We start from the raw sequence: 22957 nt of genomic DNA on the forward strand, positions 1-22957 counted from the left end.
GAAATGTATTATTTGTACACATTTTGTACATACACTCACATTTGGTGTAAGATTCATGCATATAGTATGAGTCCTACATGCATGAATCTCACACCAATTAAATATAAGTATGTGTATAAAATGTTAATAAAAAAATATGTACAAATATCATTTGCCCTTATGTTATCTTTTCTCGTAAAATGTGCTTTCGTTCCTCCTTGAACTTCGAAAACCCCGGGCCATACTCAAAAGTTGTTAGGATGTGTTATATCTACATGCATCATTTTGGTTTACATCAATTCTACACCAAGAAGTGTAGGATTTATGTATGTAAAACTCACATGCATGGGTCACACACCCTCTTGGTGCTATAGTAATAAGAAGCGAAGGATGTGATAATTAAAAAACAAAAAAATATTAATAATAATTTGTAAGAAAAAGTGAAGATGGTTATTAAAAAGTAATTGATATTATATAAAAAGTGAAATAATAATAATAATAATTAATGTGATATAAAAAGTAAATCATTTTAAATTTTCCAAGCAATTGGTTTTGAGCTGCAGTGACCAGCGGTCAAGAAGAAGAAATTGGTGTGCTATATCATAAAGGAAGGGTAAAAAAAATCTAATGAAGACATTGGATAAAGAAGATAGAATTTATTAAGAAAAATTATATTTAATAGACTATTATACGATTGCCATTAGGATAACATGGTAGTGAAAAATAACTTTTGAATCTGCTAGGGCTCGTAATTCGATTACAAAGCCGCAACTTATTTGATCTCGTACTCGATGAGCTATGTCTAATTCAAATAATACAAACTTCGTATACAAGTTGTCCTTGAAAAATCAGAAAGACAAAATTTTATGATATTTTTTTTTGTCTTTTAGTGAAATTTTTGTTTGTTTTTTCATTGTTATGTCATTTTCAAATTAATATGCTAAGTATGATATTACGTCACAAGTACGTAATAGATAGCAAGTTGTTAATTGGAGAGTGCAGGAGAAACTCTACTTATTTTCTTTGTTTTTAGAGATTTGATTGTTGCACTACAAGCTCACAACAGGGGCACAACAACCCTTCACATGAGGGTGGGCTCTACCCTTATGTGAGGAATTATTGTACCCATGTTAGAGGCTTGTAGTGCAAGTAACATATTCCTTGCTTTTAAGGAGGGCTCCGATGTCTTAACCTTATGTGGAATTATTTTAGTTGTCACAATTAATAATTGTTGTCTCTACATGCTGGGACAGTACCAGGTACATGGGTGGGGACGAATGTCCTCCAACAATTTTGAAATTTTTCTTAAAATAAGTAAATTTATACATTTGTCCTCTTAAAATAATTTTTTTTTTTGTCCCTTTTAAAAACTTTTCTTCATATTTTGACCACTTTCATTTTGAAAGACAAAAAGATTTCTTTATATTTTCACCCCTCTTTTGCAGGCTTGTTTCTGTTTCAGTTTGAGGGTTAAGAATTAGGTTAAAAGAAAGGTAGAAGAAGGAAAAGGAAGAAGATTGACTTTTTTATTTTGTAAAAAACGCACCGTTTAACTAAATGTGTGCGGCGCCGACATAAATATTTAATTTTTTAATTTTTTATTGAAAAAAGAAAAAGCAGTAGACCACCAACCGAAGACTTCTAAGGGTTTTAAAAATAAAAAATAAAAAATCCTAAGGGTTAAATTGGGGTGCAACTTTAAACAAGATTTACCCTCTCTTTCTCTTTTTTTCTTTTTTCTTTTTTCTTTTTCAAAATTGGTGTGCTATATCATAAAGGAAGAATAAAAAAATTCTACTGAAAACATTGGATAAAGAGACAGAATTTATTATGGGTACGTTTGGGATTGCGATTTCGTAGACAATAAGTGCGATTTTAAATCAAATCGTAGAACATAGATCGTTTGGGAACTGCGTTTTTAAAAATTGCGATTTGAAAACGCAGAAAAATCTGCTTTTTCAAATCGCAGATAAGATGGTGCTTTTTTGAAAACGCAGAATTTTAAAGGTAAATTTGCGATTTTAAAGGTCAAACTGCGATTTTGCCAAACGCTTAACTGCGTTTTTAAAAATCGCTTTTTTCAAATCGCACATTTTAAAATCGTTATTTTAAATCGCACTTTTTGAAATCGCAAACCCAAACGGACCCTAAGACAAATTATATTTAGTAGAATGTTATACAATTGCTATTAGGATAACGTGATAATGAAAAATAACTTTTGAATCGGTTGGGGCTTGTAAAAATATATTTCAATTACCACATCTGATCTTTTATCACTTTTACAATCATACCCTTCAACTTTAAAAAGTGTCAATTTAGTATATCAATCTTTCAATTTTTTTCAATTTCACCATTTCATTAGAATTTTTCGTTAAATCTCAACGGAAGAGTGTCAAAATTCTTAAAACACCCATCCTTTTTTTAGGAAAAAAAAAAAATTGCAAAGATTCAGGCATTGGTCAAGATTTAACGGAAATTCAAAAAATATCCATGTCTGAATCTTTGATTATTTTTTTTATATAATTTTTTTAAAAGAAAATTAATATTTTGGAAATTTTGACAAAATTTAATATAAAATCCTAACGGATGAGTGAAATTAAAAAAAAAAATTAAAAGATGAATACATTAAATTGATACTTTTTAAAAAGTTTAAGGGTATGATTGCAAGAATGATAAAAGATTAGGAGTAATAAGTGAAATTTTTTCAAAAAATTAAGAAATAATTTTTACTGACACGTCATCTTAGAGGCAATTGATGCATAAGGAAGTCCACTCAATGAATTTATATGCCCTGCTTTCTCAAATCTTTTTCTTTGATTTATATATTTATATTTTGGGCTTTCTCAAACCATACAGACAAATTGAAATTTTGTTGCAAACAATAACAAGAAACATATACCAAAAAATCAAAGAGATAAAGCTGAAAATAACAAAAGAAAGACAGATAGATTCATCATCGAACAGCCAAGAACACAAAACCTCTTACATAGTAATTCCTACTGAATCTGAAGCCAACGTTATTTCCAATCAATTCAGACAAGATAAGCTTCAGAGACACTGACTTCAAGGTGATTCACAGCCAGACAAGATCCTGACTTCAAGGTGATTCAAGACCACCTAACACCTTCGTGTAAATCTAGGGGATTAGATTTTCTTTTGTATTTGTGACTCTTGGAAAATGGTTTGTGGGGACAAAAAACCGTTCCTCAATGGGTCCCTTTTAATAAAAACAATCAAATATAATCAAAAGGAATCTTTTTGATGTGATATCAAATAATATTTTTTGAATATATTTGCTTTTTTTTTTTTTTTTTAATGAAAAATGGCCGGTAAGGGAACGATTTCCTGTCCCTGTGTATCGCCTTTCGTGACTCTTAAGTTGTAAGCTATTCGAATTGTAACGGCATCTCTAACAGAATAGGTAAATGGTTCATGATGATAGTCAAATTTGATTATCATGAGCCATATTTTGTCTCCGGCAGAATAGAAATTTTCCTTTTAGAGCAGGGACGGAGCAAGAAGTTCTTATGGAAATTGGCCAATGGCCAAAAAAAATTTTTTGGTAGGGGTCAAATAAGCTAAATTTTTATTTTTACCTTATATTTTTAAATTTTTTAGAAAAAAAAAAATTACACCTAATAAATTATTATTTTTAGGAAATTGGGGGGGATGGCCCCTGCCAGCCCCCCTCCCTCCGTCCCTGTTTTAGTGTGAATAGTAAATAGGCAGAAAAACTTATTTTGCTTTTCGGTATTGCCATGCGACTTTTAACAGCACACTTTATTATTTTTTTTTTTTTTGTTTTTTTAAATGTGTCCGACCCTTCTATTTTATGGCTGAGATTTTAACCCCTTGCTCAGATGCTGTAAAATTAAGAAAATTAGTCATTACTTATGCAGCACCCTTGATAAATTAGGTTCAATTATTTTTTTCATGTACTTTTCTTTTATATATATATATATTTTAATTCCAAATATTTGCTAGAAATATGCATTGAATATGAAAAATTTTAAAAATAAAAGAATAAAAACTTGGGTGAATCCACGTGATTAATTAACGTGAAACGTACGTGAGTTGTCATCTTTAGGACTTTTTTCATCCTAAGTGACCAATATGATTTATTTTTCTATGTTATGATTGTAATTTCTTTACCTTCTTCGCAATGATGGAGGACTTCTTTTTCATTTTCTCATTGGTGTTGTAGAGACCTAGAGGGGCGGCGTTGGCAACCATGCATGCTTACAACCACCTTATTGAAGATATATGGACTATTTTTCCTTCTTTTATCTTAGCTGAAGTCTCTCGTGTTAGGAGAGAAGCTAATAAGACAGCTCATGGTTTGCATAGATGTGCTATTTCTTAGCTTTTAGATAAGGTTTGGATTGCAGAATGTCCTTCCTTTACCCGACTTATTGTACTCGATCGTGGAGCAAGATGATTTCTCTTCAGTAATACTATTCACTCTTTTATAAAAAATAAATAAAAAAATAAATAAAAAAAAAATAAAAAAAAGAAAGAAGAAGAAGAAGAAGAAGAAGAAGAAACTGAAGAGAGGTGTCATTATCGATAATTCTGTCTTCTATGGGATGGGGGGGAACGTGCTGCTGACAGAAGCAATAAAAAACGTGTTTCAGCTTTAACTTGCTTCAATGAATGAAGGAAAAAGTGGCAAGCTGACAATCACTGACACTCATGCATGAATCTCAATTATGTTTGAATGGGAAAATCTATGATCCAACCCATTTGGTTTTGAGCCGCCAATGACTGGCAGTTAAGAAGAAGAAGAAATTTGGTGGGTGGGAAAATCATGCATGATATCATCAATGAAAAATTCTAAAGAAGACATTGGATCAAACAAAGAGGGCAGAATTTATCAAAAGTACAAAAAGTAATTGAAGAGGCTTAAAAGATTCTTTAAGTTAATATTAACCCGATCTATTTAATTAAACGAGCCAGTCTATTCAATTTTAACTCGTTGATTTTGTGTTAGGTTCGTGTCGAGTTCTGTTAGTGTCAATGCAAGAGTATAAAACTATATAGATCAACTTTAATCCCACCCATTTAATTAAATGGGTCAGACCCTTCAACCGCAAGCTGCTAATTTCGTATCAAGTTCACGAGTCGTGTAAAAAATTGTCAACCCTAATAACCAGTAATTATTTACTTATTTGATGAATGATGTTTGATGTAGAAAGAAATATATCAGGTTTGGTAATTTTTTCTCCTCCTCAACAACCACAAATGCTTCCCGGTTATGGAAAGGCATCCAAAGAAGCAAGCATCTTCTCTCTGGACTCCTTATTCTGGCCATGCCAGTTCTCCATCAACTCAGCCTATCTTTCCATATTGGCAAATAACTCTCCAGAGATCTGGATCTTCCACTCTCCAATTCTGTCTAAAAAGATATCTAAGTTAAATTTAAATGAGAGGCTAAGGCTATTTTTGTGGAAAATGGCCGGTAAGGAATATTCTCCCTACCAAAGCTAGGTTAAATTCCATCATTCCTTCTTCAAGGCTTGAAGCTTTGTGTCCTCTTTGCAAAGTAGCAGAAGATTATCTTTATCATCTATTCTTCAATTGCGCATTTGCCCGTATTGTTTGGCGTAATTCTTTTTGGCCTCTGGATTCAACTGCCTTTGCTTTCTCAAATATGGTGGATTGATTTATTTTCACTATCTCTCCAAGGTCTTCTCTTGACATCCCTCCAGCTAATCATCACAGGTTCTGCATCTTTGCTGTTGTGGTTTGTGACCTTTTATGATTTTACCGAAACAAGGCCTATCATGATGGGATTAGTTGCTGAGTCATCCTTATCTATGCGAATATTAATAAAGTCACTATGGATCTTTTTAATGCATGACACCATGTGTCTATTCCTTATGTGAAGAAATGGCTCCCACCCTCTTTTGTTCTAGTTTAATATCAATTTAGACAAAGCTATTCGGGAATCCTTCTCAGTGCAGGCAGTTGTCTATCAAAATCATAAAGGGCACATCATTCGAATGGTTTTCCAAATCTCCTCCTTGATTGCCAAATTTTGGAGAAGCCCTAGCCGCTAAGCTAGTTGTGTCTTTGGCTTCGTCCCTCAATCTTGAGCAATTTATTTTGAAAAGTGATTCTCGAGTCGTTATTCTGACCCTCCAAAATTCCAACATCGTTGAAGATTAGCAAATCTCCTTCATTATCTCCAATACTGTTAATACCATCCCAGCCTCTTTCTCTTAGAATACTAGGAAAATTAATAGAAATACAAACTTCTGTACCCACATTTTGACACATTGAATAACAACTAGATCTTTTTCTAGCCACATTTCCATTGAGCCTCCCTCCCTCCCCTTGATTCCTATTGTCAACTAGAAAGATCCTCCTGTTGTTGTAGAGGTTGCCTAGTTTTGTCACTGTTTGGTTTATGTACTTAATAAAAAATAATAATTAAATTGTAAAGTAGCAATAAATGAATTCATCTCCTTGATTCATGTTACGACAAGAATAACAAGTTTCTTTATTGTACAACAAAATTTATATCAACTCCCAAATAATTTACTATGACCTTTCAAAATTGTCCTACTCATAAGAAGTAATATTTGAGTAATTTTGGGCAGGACCATCAGTTGCAAAATCGCAGAAAGTCCAGGCTTTGACCCGACGTTACATCAATTTGTCAAAAAAGGAGAATCTAAATCTCATATGCCAATGGACATGTTATTGGCAAGGGACATGATTGGGTCACAACTCTCTCACAACCCCACTCACAATGGTGTGGAGCCCACACACATGGGCCCCACACCATTGTGAGCGGGGGTTGTGAGGGAGTTGTGATGGAGTTATGAGTTTATCATTTTCCTATTGGCAAAGGGGATATCAGCATTCAATTCGAACAGCACCACTCTCTGAGGAAATGAACTTGGGCTTCCTCACAACTTGCTCCAAGCACTGGATGATATCTCCAATCCGCAGATCATCCCAATCACTGATCACCAATCCACACTCGCTTCCTTTTCTCACACTCTCCACATCCTGCTTCTCCCGCTTGAGAGAGGAGCAGGATCCTTCGAACACAATTTCCCCACTCCTCAACAGCCTCAAGGTTGATGATTTCGAGACATGCCCGTCAATGACCCGGCAGCCCGCAATTTTCACATCATCTCCCTTCGACTTGCTCCTTCCTTTGAGCTCAAATATGTTCAGCACCTCGGCCTCCCCGGAGACCTGCGTCTCAGAACTCCCGGGGGCCTTGTCTACTATCAAACTGCCCATTTCTTCCAAAAGGTGATAGATCACACGGTGCAACACTACCTTCAGCCAACAAAAGAAACAACAAAGATAGTTAAGGATTTATGTCTTTCTTTTCTCTAAAAATACTATCAACTGCACGTGCCCAGAAATGATATTAAAGCATAATCTTAAAACTTGATGGGTTAAAACGAATTTAACATTCTCGTCAGCAGATTGAGATTGAGAGAACAGGTTGGTACCTTTATACTGGCTTGAGTCGCTGCCAGACTGATAGAATTAGGTGGACTCTTTACATTGAACCCAACTATACATGCACCACAGGCTTTTGCTAGATCCAAATCAGATTGAGAAATGGGCCCAACACCAACGTGGACAACATTCACAAAAACCTGACAAATATATTGAAGAATGAATGAATTACAATAAGTGGCAAGTTCAGGAAGCAGTGAAATACCAGACAATACTTTCAGGTAACAACCCCAATGTTTTACTAAAAGCCGCAGTTGCCCCCCTGGGCCTAGACTCAGTGAAGGGGGTGGCCAATAGGGTAGATTATAGGTTCAAGTCATATGTAGTGAAAGAGAAACAACAATACAATAGCAGTTGGCAGAAAAAAAAACATATAAGCTCAACTCTTTGTTCTGGTATACTTAGCCCAAAGAGCATTTCAACCTTCAGGATATTTCTGAAAGGACCGTATTATGACATATGACAAAACAGAGATTGATCACTGCTTATCACATAGTGAGGAAGACCAAACAACTATTACCACTTAGTTTGATTGGCAAAATTATGTTTGCTGCAACAGCCTATGCAATATGGAGAGAGGGAAATCCTTGGATCCACAACAACGGCACTATGCTCGTTAGTAATGTAATTCAGAATTTTTGTTTAGTGTAAGAGCTAAAAGCAACAACCACCATGACTCAAACCCGTCTCACGAAAATAGATGCTTCAATGTTCATGGGGTATCTCGGAGATGATCTTTCAGTCTTTTTGATTAGTCTAGTTTAGGTTCTGTTGGTTTTCTAACTTGGTGGGAGCCTCCTCTTCACCCAACCTAGTTATGTTTTTTCCTTTTTCCTGGGGTATGCTCTGTGCCTTCGTACAGTTTTCATTTGGATAAAATATTTACCTTATCCAAAAAAAATAAAAAGGTTAAAGCAAAAAGTAATTATTAGAACATTGTTGACAACTACAAAGAAATCACAAAATTCAGGATACAAGGCAGTAATGATCTTGCCATACCTGAGGGCTATTTAAAGTCTTCAATGCATCAGTGACAGCTTGGACGGTGCCCTGAACATCTGCTTTTACTATTATTGGCATTTCAACCCTCTTAAACTCCTCATCTGATGATTCCAGAGTTTCTGTTGCCCCCTCACTGATCTTTCTAAGCCTATCTTTCTCAAATCTCCTTTTCCTCCCCTCACTAAGCATTCTAGCTCGCTCCTCAGAGTCCACAACAACAATATCATCACCAGCCATTGGCATCCCCTTCAGCCCTTCAATTTCAACAGGCATTGCAGGCGTTGCCTTCTCTGTCAACTTCCCCGTCGTATCCCTAATAGCCCTTATTCTGCCCCACTGTGAGCCCACAACCACATGCTTACCACAAACCAAAGTCCCTGCTTTCACTATTGCAGTAGCCAATGGACCCCGTCCCCTGTCAAGTCTTGCCTCTACCACATAAGCTTGAGCAGGCCCATCAATACGTGCTTTCAGATCCATCATTTCAGCCTGGAGAAGCAAAGCCTCCTCCAAGCTATCCAATCCAGTCTTCTTTATCGCTGAAACTTGAACCACCTGAATATCCCCACCCATCTCTTCTAGTAGCAAGCCCTCTGAAGCAAGCTGGAGTTTTACTCTTTCTGGTTCAGCAGCTGGTTTATCACATTTATTAATTGCAACAACAATTGGCACCTTAGCTGCTTTTGCATGAGATATGGCTTCAAGAGTTTGGGGCATCACTCCATCATCAGCAGCTACAACTAGCACTACTATATCTGTGACTGCTGCACCTCTTGCTCGCATTGCACTGAATGCAGCATGACCAGGGGTGTCTAGAAATGTGATTGCTGCTCCTGATGACATACTTACAACAAAAGCACCAAGATGCTGTGTTATCCCTCCAGCTTCCTTTGCTGCCACTGATGTTTGCCGTAGAGCATCCAAAAGAGAAGTTTTACCATGATCAACATGACCCATAACTGTTACAACCGCAGGCCTGGGTAAAATTTCTGCACCTTCATTGGAGTGTAGCCTCCTAGCAATGATTCCAACTTCCTGACGAAGTAATAACATAACAATTTAGTCCAAAAGCGTCCAAAGCAACTAAAATTCATTTGATACAGAGTGTATGATATGGATGAAAAAAGAAAAAAAAAAATGGCCAAGGAGCAGCAAAGTAGTAATAATAATAACAATAATAATGATGACGACGATGATAAAGAGAAAAGGTTTTGGGTACAAAAATCAAGGCAAATAATTATACTACTCGTTAAGTTGTCATTCAGCATGCTAGGGGTACGGTCTGGTGCAATGTTAAAAGCCTCCGGCTGCCAAGTGTAAGTGGTTGATTCAATTTCTTGAGAGCGCGCGCGCACACACACAGAGGGAGGAAGAGAGGGAGAGAGAGAGAGAGAGAGAGAGAGAGAGAGAGAGAGTGCCATTGTTATGTCATTCAGCATGCTAAAATGATCATGCTTCATTCACTATATTCTCCTCCGGTTCCGGTCGGTCAGTTAGTTAGCTATGGGTTTTCCGGTAGCTCTTGTGCTGCAGAGTTTCCCGCTTTTGTTCCTCCTCCCCTTTCAGGGGCTGCTGAATTGGGGGAGAAGATTCGTTCTTCTCTCCCCGTGCTGTTTAATTCCAAACCATTTCGGCAGTACTACAAGAGAGCAAGGGAACTCAGGGCTGGCCACTCTGTGAAGTGGAACGATAGGTTACTCTCAGATTCTTTGGAAGCCTCAAAGATGGCTGACGGCGCCTCTGAGGGTGCTGCGCTTTCTCTTCTATGGCCGGCAGAGTCTGGGCCGGCTTTTTCTGATCTGGAGTCTGGCTATTCTGATGGTTCTGCGGTTGATGATGCCTCCTTGCCTAACAGCCATGGGTCGGATATCCCCTTGCAGATCTCTTCGGCTAAGATGGGTGAGAAATTGACGCCAGAATGGGAGGAAGAAGTTAGGGAGAAGACTGCTGGGCTTTGTGAGAGTTTGTCCAAGATTTGGACGGTGACTGAGGAGCACGGCGAGAGGTTCAAGGTAATTGTGGAAGAAAGTATCAAGTGTCAGAAGATGAAGGGCAAGAGGGAACTTCTAAATCTGCAAAGCTTTATAATTTTTTTTTGATAGGTAATTAAAATTTTATTAAGAAATGAAGCGTAAGGCACCCCTAAGTACACATGTGGTATACAAAGGAGAACCAAAGCTAACCCAAAAACCCAACAGACAACCCAAGCAACAGGAAAAAAACCTAAGGCCCCGAGAAACAAACCACAAAAACCTCCCTAGGCATACAACCCTACAACACATGGGTTCTGCCTTTCCTACACCTAGAAGAAGTTTTAGAATTGCCATAATTAACAGAGCTTTGTAGATTCAGAAGCTCCTTCTTGGGCGCCATTAAAGCTTCTCCTAGATGTAGGAAGGGCAAGACCCACTTGATGTAGGGTTATATACCTTGGTGGTTTTGTGGGTGATTCAGGTTAGCTTTGTGTTTTTTGTGGGTTATTTTGTGGGTGTTTTTGGTTGGGCGCTTTTGTGGGTTATTTTTTGGGCGTTGCTTTGGTTTTTGGTGGGTGATTCGGGTTAGCTTTAGTTTCTCCTATGTATACCTCATGTGTACTTAGGGGCGCCTTACGCTTTTTTTTTCAATAAAACTTGATTATTTATCAAAAAAAAAAAGAATTTCAGATCCAAGAATAGGCCCCACATAGATTTAATATCTCTGATCAATTTATTCACAGAATATTCTTTTTCCACATGCAATTCTTTCATCACCATTAGAAGTAAGGTTTCTTCATTCAAGTTGAATTTACCCTCAAAGATCTACCAGGCACAGATTATAAGATGCTGAAACCAAGTCCAATCATGTGCACAATATGTATATGCACAAACATCAATAAGCCAACTTCTGATGACAGTCTAAACTGAAATCTACATTACACTTGCTGGAGATGAGAACTAAATATCTTTTACGTGAGAGATCATTATAAAATATATATGACTAAGAAGGGGACATACCATTGCTACCAGCTCCGCAATATCAACGCTGAGAGGGTCAAACTCAGATTCAACCTTTTCCCCAACATTTACAAGAATATCCTGCATAGTGGATATAGACTCACCGGTACGCTTAGCAAGCTCAACAATTGTCATGCCTTCAAATATGTCAACTGTTTTGTCTGGCAAGGATTTGTTCGTTCTTTTTAGTTTAGGAGGCACATAAGGAGCTTCAACAGGTGGCTCAGTCCTGGCTCTTTTCACAAACTTCCCTTTCCTGGAAGTCTTGTTCTTGGAATTGTTTTCATGAACTATATCATTATTTGTTCTTCTAGCCCATAGCTCCGGAGTGGCATGAAAACACCTATGCATGATGTATGAACAAAAATTAAAATCTTTAGGAATCCAGGAGAAACTAAATTAGTCTGAAATTTCTTCATTCCAGACATGTTCTTCTGGAGATATCATAAATTTTGGACAGCAATTTATCATTTGTCATATGTAGCCACCCGCATGCTTGACTTTTTCGGAAGCCCACCGTTATCCTCTCAATTTCAGTCATGTATGTCTGTAATGGGACCCTATTTTAGAATAAACTTACCAAATTTTTTTCACAAACCACACCCGTCCCCCAACCTCCCCGGACCCCAATGTAGCTTTACCATCACACCCAACAATGGCCCATAAAAAGAATAGCATGATAAAAGAAACAATAATAATAATAAACAAAATGATGATCGTGATGATGATAATGATAATGATAGTGATAGAGATAATGATGACGAAAATGACAATAACAATGATAATGATGATGATCTATTTCTACCTCTTACTTTGTAAAGCAGAAAAGAGCAACACAAAGGTAGTAGTCAAAAGTTTCCATTGCACCAGATAAACGAGTAAAAAGTTCAAAAAAAAAAAAAAAAAAATTAGACTTCGTTACCTTGTAAAGGACAATACTGCTGGAATTTCAAGAGGAGCCAATTGCCATAATACTAAGCTGGAAGAGAACTCTGTGAAAGAAATTTTGCGCAACACTTCATGACAATTACACAATTAACCTTGAAATTTTCTCAACATAATAACTTCAAAATATACATGTACAAAAAAGTGCTCCACATTATGTAGGAAAAATACAATCATGGAAATTTCATGTCAAAACCAAGGGCTTTTGCTTAAAATGGTATTAGCCCACTGATAAATAGAGGAATGGTCCAACCCCCATCTTTTTTTGTTTTTTACTTCTACTTTATGTCTTCTTTTTTTTTTTTTTGGTGGTGGTGGTGGTGGTGGCCGGTGGGGAATCTAGTGAGTTTCAAGTCAGTCCCCTGGCCATAAAATCCATCCCCTTTAGAAAGATTACTTTGTTTAAATGGATTCAACTCCTGGTAGATTGTTCGTCATACACTGGATTGTCAAACTTATACAAACTAAAAAAGATTAATATGTTTCCATTAGACTAACTTCAATGAATAACAAGTACTTGGGTTTTTTCTTTAATAAAAAAGGTCCCAGAGGGAAGGAATAAGTAGTTTGTTTTTGGTTACCTTCTAATAAGACATGTCAAAACTTTACTTCCATATATAAGCAATATCTTCTTTCCTTTTTTTTATCAAATACATTGTCTTTTTTTTTTTTTTTTTAAGTATCAAATACATTTTTTTTATAAGTAATAAACTGGTCTTATTAAAAGCGTAAGGCGCTCCAAGTACACCAAAAGTATACAAGAGAAAGCACCTAACTAGAAATCGAAAAATAAACAAGAAAATACATTGTCTTTTTATTCTCTTAATAATCCTACTTGTCTTAGTAAATGCATTGTTCCTTTTTTTTTTTGGGGGGGGGGGGGGGGGGGGGGGGCTAATATTTTGATAAAGGCCATATGAGTACTAAAAAGATAAATCAAAATATGAAAATGGCCTGAAGAAAAAATCCATTAGCATGAAAAGATATAGGAAAAATTACACTTAATCCCCCAAAACTGACTTTTAGTAAAGGCACCTCCAAACTTTAAAAAAAAAAAAAAAATGACACTTGGCCTCCTCAAACTACCACCCATCTTTATAAGTTATACCCTCCGTTAGCTTATGGGTGTTAAAATGGACAGAAAATAATATATGACGCACAGTGGCACACATACTAATAGAACAAAAAAAAAATTAAAAATAATAATAATAAGATAAATAAATTAAGTATATATATTTATAGTGGTGGCCCCTCCACCCCTCAAGGTTAAGGGGTTGGCTTGTTCACCCCATGGCTGGCTTTTGAATGTGGTTGAACCACCTCCCTTGACCTTGAGGGGTGGTGTGGCCACCACCTCTTCTTACTTTTTTTAATTTTTCTTTGTTGTATTTTTTCCTTTTTTATATATTTTTTTAAATTTTGCTTTCATATTAGGGATAATTTGAGCATTCCAGTCAAAAATTAGCATGCATGCATCACCTGTGACCTTTTCGGTCCATTTTAACATCAAAAGCTAACGGAAGATGGAACTCGCAACAAAGTGAAAGTTTGAGGAGGCTAAGTATCACTTTTTAAAGTTTGGGAGTGTAAGCGCAAAAAGGGTAAATGGATTCTAAATCTGTAAAAAGTTCTCTCCCTCCCTCCCTCCCTTCGAGAAGGCTAAGTATCACTTTTTAAAGTTTGGGAGTGTTTGCGCAAAAAGGGTAAATGGATTCTAAATCTGTAAAAAGTTCCCTCCCTCTCTCTCTCGGTGGCACGTGTAGACGTGTTCTGCCATTTCTTGTCTTTCTGGTTGTTTCCCAGCTCCAATGTTAGGTTTTTTCTTTGTTTTCTGGCATCTTTGGTTCTTTGCTGGTCGAGATGGCTTCTTCCAGATGGTTCCTTGTCAAGGCTAAGTCCTTTGAATTCATTTGTGAGGGGGTCTCGGTTTTACCAGTGTGCTAAAGAAGCAGAGGGCTTGTTGGATATCACGGGGGAAAGTTAGTGTGTCGCGGTTGTTGGACACCATGAGGGCTCTGCTTCAAGCAGAGAGCTTCAAGGAATTTGTGAAGTCTTCAGTGGGTGGGGGTTAAAGCCGTCATTTCTCAACGTGGCTCAAATCGTTTTGGCCGTTTTGTGGCTGTTGTAGAGTATGACAGTAGCAGCAGGAGAGATTTTGGGGTCATTTCAGAAGGCAGAGGAGGTAGGGGCTGGTCAAACATTGCTCTTGAGCCGCGGAGGTTCCTTGAAGCCTCCCAAATGCCCTTTGGTGGTGGAAAAAGGGCAACACAATCCGGAGAGTTTTTATATGGGCTTCCATCCCCCAACTGGCCACGCAACCTCCGGCACCGGTAACACGTGAGCTGGCCGCGCTGGTTGATAAGCTGTCGTATGTGGAGGTTGTGGTTGGACAGAGGCAGCATGGAGGAAGCTTAGCTGGTCACAACGCCACAATTCTGAAAGCCCAAAGCGCCAATGGTCAGGAGGCATACGGGAAAGAGAGGTTCCGCAAAATTCCACCGATCTCGCCAGCACTGCAAAGGACATGCATGCTAGTGGCAAGGATGCTCGTATTGTCCTTCATTCCTTGAAGAAACAACTAGAGGCTTTGAGAGGTGACGTAGATCATTTAATTGGGGAAGTGGATGTGGGTTTGGAGCTTGGTGGATCAAAGAAGCTTGAAAGCCCTTCATGGGCCATTGTAATCAGTTTGAAGCCAATCCCCTTAGGAAGGACCCAACCCTCTCAAGAGTTAAGTTCATCAATTGGGCCAAACAAAGAGTATTTTCATAAGGGGTAAAGGCTCATTTTTTCCTAATGGGCCAAGAATTTATAAACATGTTAGGCCCAATTTAACACCCGCGTTTAGGTTGGTAGTAAAAAAGCAAGTTGGGTCTTCCTATATCTCAGGAAAAGGTTTGGGTGTGGGATTGGCTTCTACGGGTGCGAGCGCGTGCTCAAGTCAGCTTGATGGCCCACTGTTCACCTCGTCACAAAGCCATGACTTCCACAGCAGTCTTTGGGAAGGGAGTCAAAATGCTTCAAGGGGCAAAGTAACAGCGACCCCTACCATCGATGGCTATTTGTCATCAACGCCATCTCGGGTCACCCAGTCGCGACATTTCACTCAATTCCCCTAGCCAAATTTTCGCAAGCAATGAGGCTAAGTGGGATGTCTCCGACTCTAGATCCCCTCTCGATGGTGATGTGCCCAATCTCGAAGGGTTGCAGCGTGTCCCCTCAGTCAAGAGGTCTCCAACACCGACAAGGTCGCAAACGTCAAGCACTTGAGAAACGGAGGTTTGGTGGCAAAAGAGAACGCTTATGTTCTAGTTGAGAGGGATGCCCGGTCCTCAGGTATTGGTCTACTACAGGTAATGGTGGTGATGCTTCATTGTTGGAGTCTTGGGTGGGTGGTGTTGGCCATGTGGTTACTTCGGAGGATTTGAGTTAGTCGATTGTTCCAAGGGAAGAGAAGAGGGTTATCATCCCTAGTTTAACCCCTCGGGCCCTTTTCCCTTCCCTTAAGTGGAGGGGGGAAGTCTATTGTGTGGGGCAAAAGCAGGAGGACGTGATGCTAGAACAAGCCTAATCCATGGTTCCACCCCAGACTCTTCTTACTTGGTGGGATGGGAGCACGAGGTGGATAATTTGGGCTTTGTTGTGATTCCCTCTTTGGCTGAGCAAGTAAGAGAGAATAGAAGCCCTAGAAAGGAGTTTCTATGGGAGGAGCTAACGGTTTTGATTAGTTGGTGGGATTTGCCTTGGGGCACTGGAGGTGATTTTAACGTGACTAGCTTCCCTAGCGAGCAATTGGGAGAGGCCAACTTTTCTCTCGCTATGGAAGAGTTCTAGGTGAGGAGGAAGCAGTTTGGGTGGAGCGGCCTTTCGAGGAAAGGGAGGTTTTCAAAGTGGTGAAAGATTTGAATAGGGATAAGGCTTCGGGTCTAGATGGTTTTTCTATGGCTTTCTTCTAGTCTTGTTGGGATGTTATCAAAGAAGATGTTATGAAGGTCTTTCTTGACTTCCATGAGCATGGCAAGTTCGTTAAAAGACTCATCCAATCAGTCTGGTAAGTAGCGTTTATAACATTATTGCGAAGGTTTTGGCTAATAGATTGAAAACTATTTTGGAGAATATCATTTTGAAGACTCAAAAAGCTTTTATCAAAGGTCGTCAAATTTTAGATTCTGTTATTATCACCGATGAATGTATAGATAGTCGTCTTAAATCTAGCAAGCTAGGAGTGTTATGTAAATTGGACTTAGAAAAGGCTCTTTTTTTTTATAATAAGTGAAAAGGCTTATGACTGTGATAGCTAGGATTTTTTGTTATACATGTTAAGGAAATGTGGCTTTGGGGAGAAATCGCAAACTTGGATTGCGCATTGCATATCTACTATTCGGATCTCTATTTTGATTAATGGTACTCCCAATGACTTTTGCAATAGCTCTCGTGATTTTGGCATAAAGTTTGGTGTTGGAACTGTCCACTCAAGGAATCCTTTCCTAAGTTATTTTGCATTGCAAGAGTCTCTAGTGGCTGAACGAATCACACATACACCCTAGCACATATTCCTCGTCGCTGAGGGCAGTCCCCCAAGGGCGGGGGAGTTCGTGACATTTCTAATCAGACGTCTTTTGTGACATTTCCCCCAAGTTGTTTAATAGTTGGCGTTGACCATATGTTTGCTCACAAACGACGAGGTGCACTGGGACATGAATTTTATCAGATTGGTGCATGATTGGGAGGTGGATATTGTATCTTCTTTTTTCCATGCTCTATTGTGTAGAAAGAATAGGTGAGATGAAGATAAGTGTTGTTGGGTTCCTTCAAAAAGAAGATATTTTGAGGTGGAATGTAATCCCTTCTTGTTTAATGTGATGGAGAGAAAAGAATGCTCAAAGTTTTGATGGTTGTGAGAAGATGAACTCGAATATATATATATATATATATATATATTTTTATAAGAAATGTCAATTTATTAATAAAGCGCAGAATATATATATATATATATATATATATATATATATATATATATATATTTTTATAAGAAATGTCAATTTATTAATAAAGCGCAGAGGGGCGCAACTCTAGTACACAGGAAGTATACAAGAGAATTCCTAATAAGAACAAACAGAAAATAAATTTAAAAAATCTGCATAAGTAATAACACTCAAGCTATGATGAGCCGCTATTCAAATATATAATGTGTTAAGCAAACACTTTTGTAGCTCCAACATCGATGTCTCTACATCTTCAAAATGCCGCGCATTCCGCTCCTGCCAAAGACACCACATTAAACACAACGGAACTAACCACCAAACTTCCTTAGCTGGACCATACCCAAACGACGCACCCTAGCTAGTCAACAATTCCAACACCCTTCATAGCATAACCCATTCTACCCAAAATAAAGAATGTAACTTCATAGATTACAAGCAACTTCACAATGAAGTAGCAGATGTTCAATGGACTCCCCACTCTTTTTACACAGACAGCACCATTTAATCACCACAACATTTCTCTTTCTTAGATTGTCATGCGTCAAAATTTTACCTAAAGTTGTTGTCTATATAAAGAAAGCCACCATCGCCGGAGCCTTAACACGCCAGATACTCTTCCAAGGAAATGAAGGGTCATCTTTCCTATTTAACACTTCTCACTTCAAATAGACCCCTTTTAGAGAGGCTTCAAACTAACCTATCATCCTCTCCATGTTGAACCGAAATAGAATAAAGCCGAGCGAAGAAAGAAAGTACCATCTCTATCTCTCAATCTTGAACTGGACGCGTAAAAATGACATTCCACAGAGTAACTCCATTTTGAACAACCAAATTATCTGTCACCCTTGCATCTTTATTCCTCACAATACTAAACAAAACTGGAAAACATTGCTTCAAAGATCTATCCCCACACCACAAATCATGCCAAAAGGTTACATGTGACCCAACCCCAACCTCAAAACGAACAAAGTTACGAAACTTATCCCACCCCCTTCTAATATGTTTCCACACACCCACTCCAAAAGTATCCAACACCTCTTTAGAACACCACCCACCCTTTAGACTCTCAAATTTGACTTCAATCACCATTCTCCATAATGCCTCTCTCTCCCTACCATACCTCCACAACCATTTCCCCATGAGAGCTCAATTAAACTAGATGAAATTGTGAACTCCCAACCCACCTGATTGTAATGGAGTACAGATCATGCTCCAATTCACGAACTCGGATCTATAACTTTGTTTTCTCAAATCCCTCTTCGAATGGATCTTTGTTAACATCCATTTTGATGTCTCTAACTTCGTAGATTGTTGTGCTCTTTTTCCTTGTTTTTTACCTTACTGGGTGTTTTTCTCTTGTATACTTCTTGTATACTTGGTTTGCACTCTTTGTGCTTTTAATAAATTTACTTTACTTATCAAACAAAAGAATTAACCAAGGTATGTCCAGGGATGGGGGAAGAGGTGTATTCCAAGTAGGTCAAGTCCCATACTATAATGTCAAAATCTGGAAATTGCTAGTTAAATCAAACTAATGGCTCATCAAGCATAACATGTGGTACTAACAAAATGTGATAGTAGTTCAAGGGCTAAAGAGTATTTATCCCTTACCATAACTAAACCACAAAAGCAACCCAAGAAATTAGGATTAAGGCCTTCTTAAGTTGGATTGAACAACGATGGTAACAAAAGCTAGGAAAACATGTTAAAACAAAATAAGAGTACCTGATATGCATCTCAATGGAGCAGGGACTGATGTTTTTACTGCATCCTCAACAGCAGCTGAAAATTTTGACCAAACTGTAGGCCTTGGCGGTACAGAATTAAAACCTCTTGTAATACTGGTGTGTATAACCTGCATAGAAACAAGTTAAAATGGTGAAAATAAAGAGGAAAATGCCCGAAAACCTAAGGGCTCCTCCACAAGGTTCATCCATGGAGGGTGAGTCAAGACCTAAGATCAGGCCAAAAGGCAAAGTCAGAGTATATAGGAATTAATCATCAACAGAAAAGATTGAGAAATAGAATCATCCTATTTGCTAAGACGGGAAAAACTGGAACATGCAAATGGACTATAACGGGTCACAACAAGCCAAAAGTTAGCCGCTTGGAAATGGGAGCCTTCTCATTAAACAAATAAAGCAGGAAAAAAAAAAGGGCTGGAACAAGTGAAAAACAGGACACTATAATATATATAGACACACACAATAAATAAGTAGAGCAGAAAAACATTAATGGGCTAGAACACAATGAAAAATTGGTCACTGTGAATTCGGAAGGCTTCTCTAGTCCATTCATTCATCCATCCATCTATATATATAGCACTAGTTTCTGATGGAAAATAGTAAACTCAATCATTTAACCATTATTCTAGCACTCCTTTCACTAGTGAGTCCAAACACGCCTTTGCATGAGCGGAGCCTAATATATATAATTTTCACCATTAATTGAGAGACATAAAGTAGAGACAGTTCAAACTCAGGCCACCGATTATGATTCCGTGAAAAACTGCCACATGCCTTAAAAGCTTAAAGTGATAGGAAATTATGAATTAAACTATTAAATCATTATTCTAACAACACAAATCAAGCAAAACATGATGAACAGGACCATAAAGACTATTGATCCTAATCTCAACTAGCTTTAACATAAGCATGCGTCAAAACTATCATCATTTCAACAGCCAAATGCACTACCATCCACTAAGTCAAATTTAAGCAGCCAGGCCGCACACATCTCCATGAATTTGACATGATATATTTATCTACCAGTGATCACACAAAGAGCATGATACTCCAGAGATTCTGCACTCAATATTGTGTTTTACAATTAGGAAAAACAAAATCACATTTACATGTTTTCCTCTTTTTTTCTTTAAATATCAAAGTGAAATCAATCTAAGGTTGTAAGATACTAAGAGGGTGCAGTGCAATCAATTAGGCATGTTTAAATTGGTGGTATAAACTTAAGATAACTCTAAGAAGACATGAAAGAAAAGATGCTTGAGAAAGATAAAAAAAAATGGATTCAGATACATATTGATACCTAAGAGCTAACCTTTTTGTTAAGCCCTCTCCAAGCCATTCATAAGCATGTTAAACCCTGCACAGCTGTAGAACAAAAGAAACACATAAAATAATCATCAATCTAGAGGTATAGCCAAATAAGCACTTTTAATAAACCATAACCATTTTATGGAAAGCAACCCATTTATTTCATTCCATATGTTTATGTACGCGCGTGCATGCATGTATGCACGTATAAATCTGTCTGTTCGCATCTCTGTCCAAATATTTTCAAATCAAGTTTCACTACGAGGATTTAGAGTGTTTGCGTGATTCAGCCTTCATGACCACTATACGAAATTCTTATTTTTTTTAGATGAATGAGTAAATATTTACTAACAAAACTCAACAATGACAAGCGCTCCAGTAAGGAAAAACACCAACTGGAACAACCAAACAACTAACCGTAATCCACATTCTGCAGATTACCACACTACAACCAATCTGACAAGACAAACTAATACAATCACAACAGCAACCTATATTATGTACCAAGAATACTTGGAGTTCACTCTATTTCTTCGAAAATGACCTTTTGCTCAGACCCGAGATCTAATTTCCCATGTCCGAATATCATCCCAGCTTTCCTGCATATCCACAGTCAAGCATGCTAATCCCCTCAGATCAGAAGACAGAGTACTGATGCAGACAAACGAAATTCGGCCACCCTTAGTTCCCAAATGACACAAACCACCTCCCATATCTCCAAGAGTTCAGCACACAAATTCCCAACAATCACATCTTAAGAAATCAAACCCCATGGGTATCAGCCTAGAACTTCCCTCCCAAAGTCCAGCCCTTCCAGGCCCTTCAAATGCACATTCTCAACTTCCATTCCATTAGATTATTCATTACCCATTATCTACAAACACGAACCAAAGCATTTAGATTGAGAAAGTTAAGAAACTACCTTAATTTTTATCTGGGTGCTTAGCCTGGAGGGGGTAGCTCCTAGCACGGAAGAGCTCTCCGAATTTCGCCGCCGGAGAGGGGAGTTGGGGTGGCCGGCGGTGACGGATTCTGGTGGTGTTGGTGACCCCAGGCCTAAGCTTATATGGGCGCCTGCGCGCGTGTGTGTACTGTAGGTCTCGAGTAGAGAGAGGGACGAAGAAAGAGAGTTGTGAAGAAGAGGAGGGACGATGATGCACAGTGGTCTGTTGGGCTCTACCCTTTATTAAACCTTGCGGTAAAACGATCTCGTTTGAGGCTTGATGGACGGCTTTACGCTCATTTCATACCGAACATAAATTTCTGACAAGTTAGTTTGTAAGAAGTTTCTTATCTTACAAATTAGTTTATAGAAAATTTCATACAACTTACATATAAGATTGACATGTGTCCCTTAACATATAAGAAACACATGTTATTTTAATAGCATGTGCTTCTCACATGCTTTTTTAATAGCATTGATAAAAAAACACGTGATTCTTACATGTTTAAAGGACACGTGTCATTTTTATATGTGAGTTGTATGAAATTTATTACAAACCAGTTTATAAGAAATTTCTGTCCTCCATACCGACAAAGCTATTTTTAAAACATGTTATATTTGTCGATACAAAATAAGTCACTTAAGACACGTTATATTTGTTGGTATGAAATAAATGTGATAAATAAAAAGAAAAAGATTATTCTTATTTTTCAGACCATCAACTAAGGACACATTTAGTACACACGAACAGGTTCGTGAATGGTTTCATAGTTTGGTTTGTCTATTATTCTTAAAATGACTACTCCCCATTTTGAAAGAAAAGTTGTTCTTTCAAAAGATGAGAGTAATAATTATTTTATCATGAATAAAAAAGTTTTGAATTTTTTTTTCCAAAAGACCATTGTATTTTTTTAGAAAGATTTTTGGAAAAAAAGAAAATCTAAAATGGATGGTCGCAGTCAGCCCACAGCACATTGAAGTTCCGATCACTCTCGATGATACTGAGCGTGGTCACGTCACCCCCAAATCTCCTCAACGTTCACCTCGAGGAGCTATGAGGTAGTCGAGTTTTTGGTTTGGGCGACCGAATGTAATACCCTAAAAAGAAATACATATATAAATATCTTTTTAAAACGACAGTGATAATTTTCAAATCAAGACCCTTAGTTTTATTTACATAAAAAAGATTTTCAATACAGTGTTTACAATACTCAAGATAATCATCATAATATTTAAAAATAAATGTTTTGAAATAGAGTTATGTTTTTTTCGAACATTCAACATTTTCTATCGAATGACCGATGACAATATGCATAGAAAATTTTAAGAGAGTTTTGACTCTTTGTGCGTTCATGTGACCTATTTAAGGACCTAGGATAAACCCTAGACCCCATTGCATCTCATTTTTGCATATAAACCTTAGAGAGAGAGAGAGAGAGAGAGAGAGAGAGAGAGAGAGAGAGAGAGAGAGAGAGAGAGAGAGAGAGAGAGAGAGAGAGAGAGAGAGAGAGAGAGAGAGAGAGAGAGAGAGAGAGGGGTATACAGAAATGGGGTCAACTTGGAGGTTTTGTG

The 22957-nt window shown here is 37.8% G+C and overlaps 1 protein-coding gene across 1 annotated transcript; it reads right to left on the reverse strand.

Annotated features, from left to right (window-relative positions):
• Positions 1-6829: 6829 nt before the first annotated feature.
• Positions 6830-21600, reverse strand: LOC133854310 (uncharacterized). Its single transcript, XM_062290445.1, has 8 exons — positions 21365-21600; positions 20447-20499; positions 19115-19244; positions 12382-12451; positions 11460-11802; positions 8464-9501; positions 7455-7604; positions 6830-7275 (listed from the first exon to the last, which is right to left on the reverse strand). The coding sequence occupies exons 2-8, from the start codon at positions 20471-20473 to the stop codon at positions 6841-6843; spliced, it is 2193 nt and encodes a 730-aa protein (XP_062146429.1). The 5' UTR covers positions 20474-20499; positions 21365-21600; the 3' UTR covers positions 6830-6840.
• Between the last annotated feature and the right edge of the window lie 1357 nt (positions 21601-22957).

Source organism: Alnus glutinosa, chromosome 13 (genome assembly GCF_958979055.1).
Source record: "Alnus glutinosa chromosome 13, dhAlnGlut1.1, whole genome shotgun sequence".
In the NCBI taxonomy this organism is placed as follows: domain Eukaryota; kingdom Viridiplantae; phylum Streptophyta; class Magnoliopsida; order Fagales; family Betulaceae; genus Alnus; species Alnus glutinosa.